The sequence below is a fragment of the Spea bombifrons genome, chromosome 1 (genome assembly GCF_027358695.1).
Source record: "Spea bombifrons isolate aSpeBom1 chromosome 1, aSpeBom1.2.pri, whole genome shotgun sequence".
In the NCBI taxonomy this organism is placed as follows: domain Eukaryota; kingdom Metazoa; phylum Chordata; class Amphibia; order Anura; family Pelobatidae; genus Spea; species Spea bombifrons.
In genome coordinates, this window is record NC_071087.1 from 100,334,717 (window position 1) to 100,344,497 (window position 9,781).

At 40.7% G+C, this 9,781-nt stretch overlaps 1 protein-coding gene across 1 annotated transcript; it reads left to right on the forward strand.

Annotated features, from left to right (window-relative positions):
* Positions 1 to 1,334: 1,334 nt before the first annotated feature.
* On the forward strand, positions 1,335 to 8,583 carry FXN (frataxin). The gene is made up of 5 exons (XM_053466513.1): positions 1,335 to 1,543; positions 3,500 to 3,597; positions 6,693 to 6,813; positions 7,728 to 7,825; positions 8,296 to 8,583. Exons 1-5 carry the CDS (start codon positions 1,412 to 1,414, stop codon positions 8,447 to 8,449), a joined length of 603 nt encoding a protein of 200 aa, XP_053322488.1. The 5' UTR covers positions 1,335 to 1,411; the 3' UTR covers positions 8,450 to 8,583.
* Positions 8,584 to 9,781: the final 1,198 nt, after the last annotated feature.

Genomic DNA, 9,781 nt, shown 5'->3' on the forward strand with positions numbered 1-9,781 from the left:
GTTGTTAGTGTGTGTCTGTTACTGTATGGTGTTAGAGTGTGTAAATGTATGTTAGTGTATGGCAAGGCTCCATGAACCCCAAAAATCGCCTCCTGAGCTTAAATGGCGTAGTTGAAATGCCCCAATAGCGAGGCATTCAGCAACACTGAAAACCCACCCCAGGCTGATGCCAGCTATGTATATCCACAGTATTTTAAGGTGAATAAAAACTGAAGAGGTGAAATATAGAGGGTTATCATATCCGGTAACTCTTAGTGTTTGCCCCTCAGGATTAATTGGCAGATTCAAAAAGTCACACAGCATCTGACACTTCCACGTTCTCCTTCGATTTAATGAGATCCGATAATTCCACTGTGTGACTTTTAATACTAGAATATCAGAGTGAAATCCTTTAATTCTAAATATTCAGAACCAGCGCTTTTCATGCATACGATTACAATAAGGATTGTGTAACCCATCATAAATTGTGTTGTGTATTTACCTTGTGAGGCTGCCTTAAGCTTGAACTAGCGCAGCACCCCAGCCACCCCTTCCCGTGGTCTGCATCAAGAACCAAATAAAAGGAGCACAGGGCCTTTAAGACACGGAGTCTATACAGAACGTGCTGAACAGGCATTGTACAGGGAGACACCAGCGGTTGCTTTATCATCCAAGAATTTGATCTGCCCCTAAGTTTTGTAGCAGGGTGATCAAAACAAGCCGTGGTCTTCAGTTGGGGTTTCACACAATAAAAGTTACAATACACAACTAGTAACCAAACCGATATGGTATTTAAACAATTTAAAACCCTGCATCGGTTGATGCCAGAGGAGCTCCCTGCCGGCGACCAATGGAGTCGTTTACAGACCTTTAACTACTGATGCCGAAACTTGGCCTTGGGAGGTTCCAGGAGTTAATGGTCTGTATGTGTGACTCTACTGGTCGCTGGCAGGGGCCTCCTCTGGCATAAAACAATGAAGGGCAGCTGCCCTTATTACAGGTTTAGTGTCTTCTCCTTTAGAAACCTCCCAGTTATGAAGTTATGTAAGAGTGACACAGGCACAATCATTTGGAACATTTTTCCATATCAAACCAATATGGAGGTTTGGGTTCTGGTCTATAACGGTTATTCTTCTGTATTGTTGTCCAGTATAATTGGAGGTTGATGTTATTGTTAAGGCATGTTATGCCTTTTATCATAACGATATTATAGTTGGAGATCATACAACTAAAATGAGCAACTGCTGTCCCCGCCTCTTAACGCTAGGTGTCGATGTAGAGTCTTTCTTTGCTAAGGCTTGTGTAATTGATTGTAGGTTGCTTTCACCACCACCGCTGCCGCCAGACGCATACAATCAATCCCAGAGAACGAGGTCGCTTCTACAGAAGTCTATTACCTTTTAGTGCCTGGGCTTCCACGGGCGCCGTTGGCATGTGGGGCTTCTGTAGGCCGCTTAGGACTCTTCCGGGAGTATTACGGCTGCCCTCTCGAAGAAGGGTATTGGCGCACTTTAAAAGTGGCCCTACGCCCCTCCCTGTGGCCCCAGCGTGCAGTTACAGTACAGTGAGTAGACCGAGCTGTTTTAGGTTGTGACGGCGTGTAAAAGGGGTGGGACGCATCCACGCGTGTCCTTTCCTCAGTGTTAAGCGTGTGAAGGCGCATGAGATCTGTTATCCTAGCTGTAATTTTACTGATTTGTTTATGCGCTATAATTCCTTAACCCCCCCCCCATCACAGATCTGTCATACTGCACTGAAAGCCTCCTGTGCAGACATGGTGGGTGGGCCAAGTAAGAGTCAGGACTACCTTGTGTTACGTGACACCTAAGATAGATATATATATACCGTATATATATATGTTATAGCAATGACAGAAATAAAAACGAATACATTTTAACTTGGTTGGCTCCTTGTTCTGAAAGTCTTCCTCCATTACATTTAAGTCTGCACTGACTAGGAGCGCAAAGGTGACACTTTTTTTTTTTAAAGCACTCCCTGTCTGGTTTTGTAACCGTGACATATGCAGTTTGGCTTGTTGCCTTTACACAACTTTAATCTGATATATATATATATATATATATATAATATTTAAAAAGACTTAACATAATGTTACCAATAGTAAATACACTATATACATGGTGCATTAACTAAACCAAAATGTGCTTTGCTGTGGCATGAATAGCCCTTTGGTTTGTTCTACGGTAGGTGCTTTGTTATCGAAGTTAACGATATTTGTCTATAATCAGTTACTTGGCATGCATGCAAGTGGCCATGGTGTCTACGTCCATTTTTATATTTGGAAAGGTTTGACGTTACGAAACACATCAAACTGCTGACCGCAAATTAAACTCACTTGCCAGAGGCCTCTTTTAACATCGTGCCCTTCTTCACTTGAGTTTCAGTATAAAAGGAAAGGGGAGCTTTTCTTGAGACTGACACGCACTCACGTTACATGGATAGCTTAGGCCAAACCGACAAACTCAGCTCACTGACTACTCTTATGCCATCCACCTAACCGAACGCAACACAGGTGTGGTGTACATTCAAACAAGCATAGATATACTTGTTCATGATTACTCATCCCATTCAGAAGCAGTACCAGCGTGACCAGATGAAAACGAGCCTTCATGGTACTGCCAGGTGATCCCAGACAGTGGATTGCTCCCCCTTCACTGGTGAAGCTTTATTCCGCTTACCTAAGAGTTGCTTGAGAACCCCTTTTTAAGATGGAAGGCCACAATAATTTATATTCAATATATAATTGTAGCACTATGACAAAACCCTGTATCTGTGGGCCAAAAATGTAACTTCCAAGGATCTTAATCATGGTCTTCTAGGGCAAAAAGACTCCGCATTTTTATTTACAAGTACACAAAACAAGCATCCCAAAGCAAAATCATAAAATAAAACCCTAGCTTCCAGTTGAAGCTCTGTTTGGACTACATCTCCCATACTCCTCAGCCAGCCCCTTAGCTGAAAGAGCATTATGGGAGATGTAGTCCTGCAGCAGCTGGAGGACCGCCGGTTGGACACCCCTGCTCTAATTGAATCCTCCCTGTCAGACACAGCTAAGCCGGGCCTCCACCACATAACACACACAGGTCCAGGCAGCTAATACTAAAACTTGGCACAGGGGTTTCTTACCATACCCTGGGAGCACAAGCGATCTTCCTCTCCCCTCATCAGTTCCTCTGATTGAAAGACTTCAGGGAGTATAAATGTCCATGTATTATACTGGTTGCAAGCGTCAACACAATCCTGTGCAATTCTGGCTTGGATCCAGTCTGTGGCAGTACTGGAGTTGGAGTTTTTGCCCTGCTCTCCAAATACTACCCTCCAGGGACCAATGCACACAATTTAGACATCTTCTGTTTACAGATTCCGCATCAATCTCCCTGGGGGTTGTACTGTGTCAGTGCCTTTTAGGTAAAAGTAACAAAAAAAAAAAGGCTCCGGAGGGGGTATGAAATGTATAAATGTGCTAGAGTGAAATAATATTTTGCTTCTTTGTTTTTTCTAGGATCGCTGTCTACAGACTTTTTGTGAGCAGATAAAAAACAACCACAGGAATGTGTTGCTATTCAGCAGCAGAGGAACAGGAACACTGACAAGTACCAGGTAATGCTCATTATGTTTGGAAGGTGTGCTTTTCTGCAGCGTTTCAGATCTTCTAGTTTTATATTTTAGTTAGAGCCGCCAAAACCTGTTCAGAAAACAAAAGTATCTTCATACTTTGTTTTCCCAACACTACATCTCATTTGGCACTATTCAGCACCCTAGTAAAAATACACCCATTTCTCACCAATTCTAACACACACATGCACTCATGCTAACAACATACACTAACACACAGGGGAGGGCTGACAGCCTAACGCCTGGGTGGCAAGTCTAGTCAAGTGGCCCATTGCGCCACCAAAGTGGCTGCAAGCGACATTGAAAGCGGCTGTGGTGCGCCAGTCACTCCACCGGCGCCTAATGAAATTAAAGCCCAATGGCTGTGCTTCAGCTCTTCATCCCACCCCTTTTAAGATGTGGGACGAAGAGCTGAGGCATGGCGATTGGGCCTGACTGCCGCACAACGCAGGGGCGTACCTAGAGTATTTGGCACCCCCCCCCGCACACACACACTTTAAAACTGCATAGTTTCTATGGTTAGGCAAACATTGACAGGGGTACAGCATAATTGTTATCATTATATACTGAGGCACACATTGACGGTGGTACAGCATAACTGCTATCATTATATACTTAGGGATTATGCTGTACCACCGTCAAAGTGTGCCAATACATTGAGCCAGACACTGACAATACTGCAGTACAACCCATATCACTATATACTAAGCCAAACATTGATGTGGTGTAGGCCTACCACTTCAGTGACTGGCTTAGTATATAGTAGGGATGCACCGAAACTGAAAATTCTGCATTCACTTGGCCAAAACCGAAAAAAAAAAAAAAAATAACTTTAAAATACTTTATTAAAGTAACACACCAAAAATAGACAAAAAAAAAATCAATAACAATATTTATATATATTAGCAATCACAATCCTATCATGCCCAGGTTCTAGCATGTGCTGGCTGACTTAGCATGATAGGAGTGTGATTGCTATATATATATATATATATATATATATATATATATTAGTGTTATTGATTTTTTCTGTCCAATTTTGGTGTGTAATTTACTTTTAATAAGTGTTGTTAACACACCAAAGTTGGACAAAAAAAAACCTGCAATCACATTCCTATCATGCCTAGGCAGCCAGTACATGCTGGAATCTGGTCATGATAAGAATGTGATTACAGCCTCCTTATGCCATGCTATCCCCCCACACTTACACACCCATGCTATCTGAAAGCCTCATTCACAAACATATAGCATAACACCCATCACTCTCACACACTTACTAATTCGCTATTTTCCTACCTTTCCTCTGTCACTTTTCCTCCTCCTCTTCTTCTTCTGTGTTCCGTCCTTCCGGTGCAGAGAGCGTGCAAGACAGTGGGCGTGGCTTCAGTGTTGTGCGCCGGGATTTGACATCAAGTCCCGACGCACAGCCACAGTTGCCGCGTGCATCGTTTTTGGAGTCATGCCGGCACCCCGGGCAGACCGCCCCCTGCTAGGTACCCTAACGGCACGCCGGCCAGTCCTGCTCGCAGCCGCTTAGTTTTGAACTTTGCGGCTGCCTTGAATGTTCGTCTGCCGGCCCGGATTCAGGGCGGCCTGGGGGGCAATTGCCCCCCGGCCAAGCCCACCCCTGCTAACACACACACTCGTGTGATGACACAGACTCATGGTAACACCATACACTAACACACATACACTGTCATCGTGTGCTGACACATACTCATGCTAACACCATACACAGTAACCCATGCACATACGCTAACATAACTTCCAACAATCCTCTTCTATAGACACAGTTTCACTCCTTTTATGGGGTTAAAGGTGGACACTCATTTGGGGCTTAAAATGTCAAATATTAGGTCCATGACTGATACTGTTAGTGTGACGCCTTCATACAGGCCATCTGAAACTGATGCCAGAATAGTATAAGTGTCTTCTGTCCTGTAAAAGTGTGCCATTTCCGCCCAAAACAGTTTATTTTTCTACCCAATAAGTCATACTACCCAAATTGCTTTTTCCAACTACCCACCCAACAAACTAGCCTAACACTAAACACACAATCTGTACACAAAGGAAAATATTTATTGTGCAAATATATAATACTCCCTAGCTCTTAAATCCACTAAGCATTTCACTCTAACCACCAGCTAAACTAACCCAAACAAAATAAATCTTAGGTAAATAGGGGAAATGTTGCTAGTATTTGTATGTTTGTTTGTTTTTGTATACTATAATGATCTTAGGGTGAGGTGAATGGGGAAGCTCTTTCCAAGCTCTTTCTGCAGATAAAGGTCACTTGGGCTGGCCCTTCATAATGCATGGTGAAGTAAAGGAGACAAAGGACACAACTCTCCTTTTAGTGAATAGGTCCTTCTGCCTCCCTCTGTCACTGTAATGTGGAGGAGATGGACAGTGATGTCAGAATCCTTGTTGATTAGTCCTTGCGGTGATCACAATACTCTGCTGGCCGCAGTTTTCACAAGAGGCTGTGTTGTGGTGCACATTGGAGCACGCTGCTGTATTATCTTATAGATACACTGTTATGTCTAGAGGCATCTTGGCACTCTTTTCAAGGATACAACAGTCAGGTCCAAAAGGGTAAACAGGCTAAAACATTTTATCAGAAAACAAAAGGTTATCTGGTGCACTTTAAAAAACAAAAATAATAATAAATAAAATTGTTTTCGTTTTTTAAAGCGCCCCATATCACCTTTTGTTTGCTGTGATGTTCTAGTGTACATGTAATTGAGAAGCAAAGATATTGGTGCTACTGGTATGTATTAGAGGCACTGCTATATTTCACGTTTTTGTTACAACACTTTTATATCTATAGTGTGCAAAGTGTTTTTGCACGTTTTTTAACACTTGTTTACATTTTTTTTAACCATGTTTGTGGTCCCTTTGTGATGTTTATAGACCTCCGGGTTCTCTCTTGTTGTCAGATGGTACCCATGAAAACGATAAAATCATTGCAGTGTGTATATATTTTTGTTTTAATTTGTATTGCTTTATTTTATGTTCAAGAAGGAGAAACCTTGGTGTTCCTGAGTTTCTGCACTAACCATATCCTTGTTGTCATTTAGTACACTAGATGAAAACGCATACGAGAAGTTAGCAGAAGACACCTTGGACTCGCTAGCTGAGTTTTTTGAAGATTTAGCAGATCAGCCATTCACCCCAGAAGATTATGATGTCACATTTGGGGTATGTATCTGGTTGGTTAAATATAAAACATAATAATGTATTGTATGTATGCAATTTCACAGGTCAGAGTTATATTGGTTCTGGATGGAATGCAGATCTAGAGAAAAGTCTAGCTACACCCCCTGGTAAAGCGGCTATATAAATCATGCCCTGTCCCAATAAAATGTGTTCTTTTGCATCTTGAAAGGTGTGTCATGTTGGTGGTATGGTTCTTAGGGAGACCTTTTTCCCCGGAGGAGCACCTTTACTCAAAGAACTGGCTACTAGCCTGATTTTTTTGTTTTCTTAAAATAAGGCAGCAGGGATGTCCTGCCTGACCCTTTGGTTCCCATTTCACAAGGGTTTATTCAGTGTATTGAACTGCAAAGTGTAGGATTTGGGAGGAAACAATTCAGATCCTCTTTAAGCATATAACAAATCTATTTAGATTGGGTGTGTTGCGTTTGCAGCTCTTCTGCCACTAGATGGTGCTATTGACATTCCTTGTTCCCTGTGCCATTATCTGATACGCATCTGCTTTCCATTCCTTAAGAAATATTGTTCCAGAGCAACCGAATCATTTTTATTTCATATAACCAGATTTTGGTAGGCTGGATAAGACCTGACTAATTTATAATGAATGTGTAATACTATGCAGTGCACTTCTGTACTTATTGGTTATTTCTTTCTTTCTCATGAGAAACAGTTTATCATTAAAGCTCATCTGTCACATTCCCAACTGTTGTATCTTATATTTTATTACACTTTCTAAAGCTGTGATAAAATAGTAATGACGAGATCCATCTGTTGGGTTGAGTAGATCTTTTCTTCACGCAATAAAACTCTTTTTGGATCATAGGCAAACATATTTTTTTTATGCGTAACTCATTTGATTGTTCTAATAATTTTGTTGGGTTTCCCTTTTTTCCCCCAAGAATGGCGTTCTAACTGTCAAACTTGGCAGTGATATGGGGACCTATGTGATCAACAAACAGACACCAAACAAACAGATCTGGCTGTCTTCTCCCACCAGGTATGGTACCATAATATTTTAATTAATGGGTATCCAGTACAAAGGCTGCTATCCACATGTAAGGACTGTACCTGTACACTCATTTTAAAGAGGGGCAATGAGTATTCCTCATTCCTAATGAAATAAACTATATTATTTTGCATGTGCTTATTTTATGGCACCTCTTGATGCTACGTTTAAGCAGATAATTGCTCAGTCATGGAAGGCTGAAGATCTTGCAGTAGTTGCGGGCTGAACAAATTCCTGAGAGACTGGCTTACAAGTTTTCAAAATTTGCATAGTGTAGTATTGGGGCTTTCAAGGTGAAACAAAGACATCATATTAACTTATTTTTTGCTTAACAAGAGAATTAGTTTACTTTCAAAGAACACACAACTCAGATGTGTTCAACGTAAAATTTATATTTCTTAGTAAATTCATCTTATTTTTCATTAATTTCTGATTTGTCTATTTCTTTTTTTTTTTCTCAGTGGTCCCAAGAGATACGACTGGACTGGAACTATGTGGGTGTATTCGCATGATGGAGTTTCCCTTCATCACTTATTGGCACAAGAATTATCTCTTGTGTTGAAAACAAAATTAGACTTCTCTACCTTAGTGTATGCTGGGGAGAACACAACATGAAGGCCACATATCACTTTACCGTTTTGTTTTGTGAGGTTCTTCCATGTCTTCGAAAGATCAAATTACATATATACATATATATTTTTTCAACCTCGACTCCTAGTTTTATTTCGGTTCTGCACTCATCATGCTTAGTGTGCCTTATGTCACTTTAATGATATATTAACGAGTAGAATTAAAAGCTGGAATTCATTCAGGTTTTACATTTGTGACGTTTTAACTCAAAGGCGTGGTTGGGTAATTTACAGCACTTGAGCAGTTGGTGGACTTCAGGTAACATCATCCAGAAAGGTTTTGTCCTAGTCTAGTCTGTGACTAGTTGGTACCAATGAGAATAGTAGTTTAACAATTGCTGGTGGCCACAGATGGGGGCCTTCCTATAGCAGAGACACTGGAAGGTGATGTGTATTTTGATTAATGGATTGAGACATGGTTGTTATAAGTATTATTTATTATTTTATTGTATTTCTTATTTTAGCCTGATGAGATGTTGGGTTGTAACTGTTGCTGGTTGAAGTTCAACGTCCTAGACCCCATCTAAAAGTGTTTTAAACTCTTTACCGCTTGGCTCAGCTTTACCTCTTAAATTTGTAACTCTAATTTATGCTATGCATAAAGAGCACAGTCTGCAATTTTGTGTTGGATCAGACTGTAAAAGATATTTAGAAGTAAGCTAAAATGTGAGAATGGATACCATCTCCCAGAATAAAAGTAGATTTTTTTCTGTTCCAGATAATTTATCACCTGTTTACTCTTTTTGCTGCTAATTCCTGTTTAATCATTAGTCTGTGTTCGTATAAAAATGATTTCTCAAATTGTCATATTTCACCTGCACTTCCAAAGTTTTGCAAAGCAAGCTGGTTATTGTAAATGTGTATGGAGCCGTGCTATCTCCTCACCCACTGAAACATTCTTAGGCTTTCTGCTTTGAAATAATAAATGCGATAGTTATGATTAACTAATATCTTGTGGAATGCTTCATAGCTGTTAGCTCCCATGTGTTTGTTTTTTTCCACATATTTGAAATGTCTTTGTGAAAAAAAAGTTCTCCATCCTCTAGCCAAAAATATCAGACACTGAAGAAAGGAATGTATTTTTGTTGTAATAAGCCTGGGAAAAACACTGCATCAGCTGGACAGCGATTTCACGAAACACCCTTTCAACACGCAGGTGCCATTCATGTTTTAGCTAGGTTTTTATCCACATTTGGGTGGAAATTAAAAGCCAGAAAGTTCATATATTTAATTCATAAGCAAAACATTTTACTCGCTAGGTGAGCTGAAACTTTGCTGACCTAGGCATTAAGAAGAGCAAGCCTCGCTGAGCTTCTCC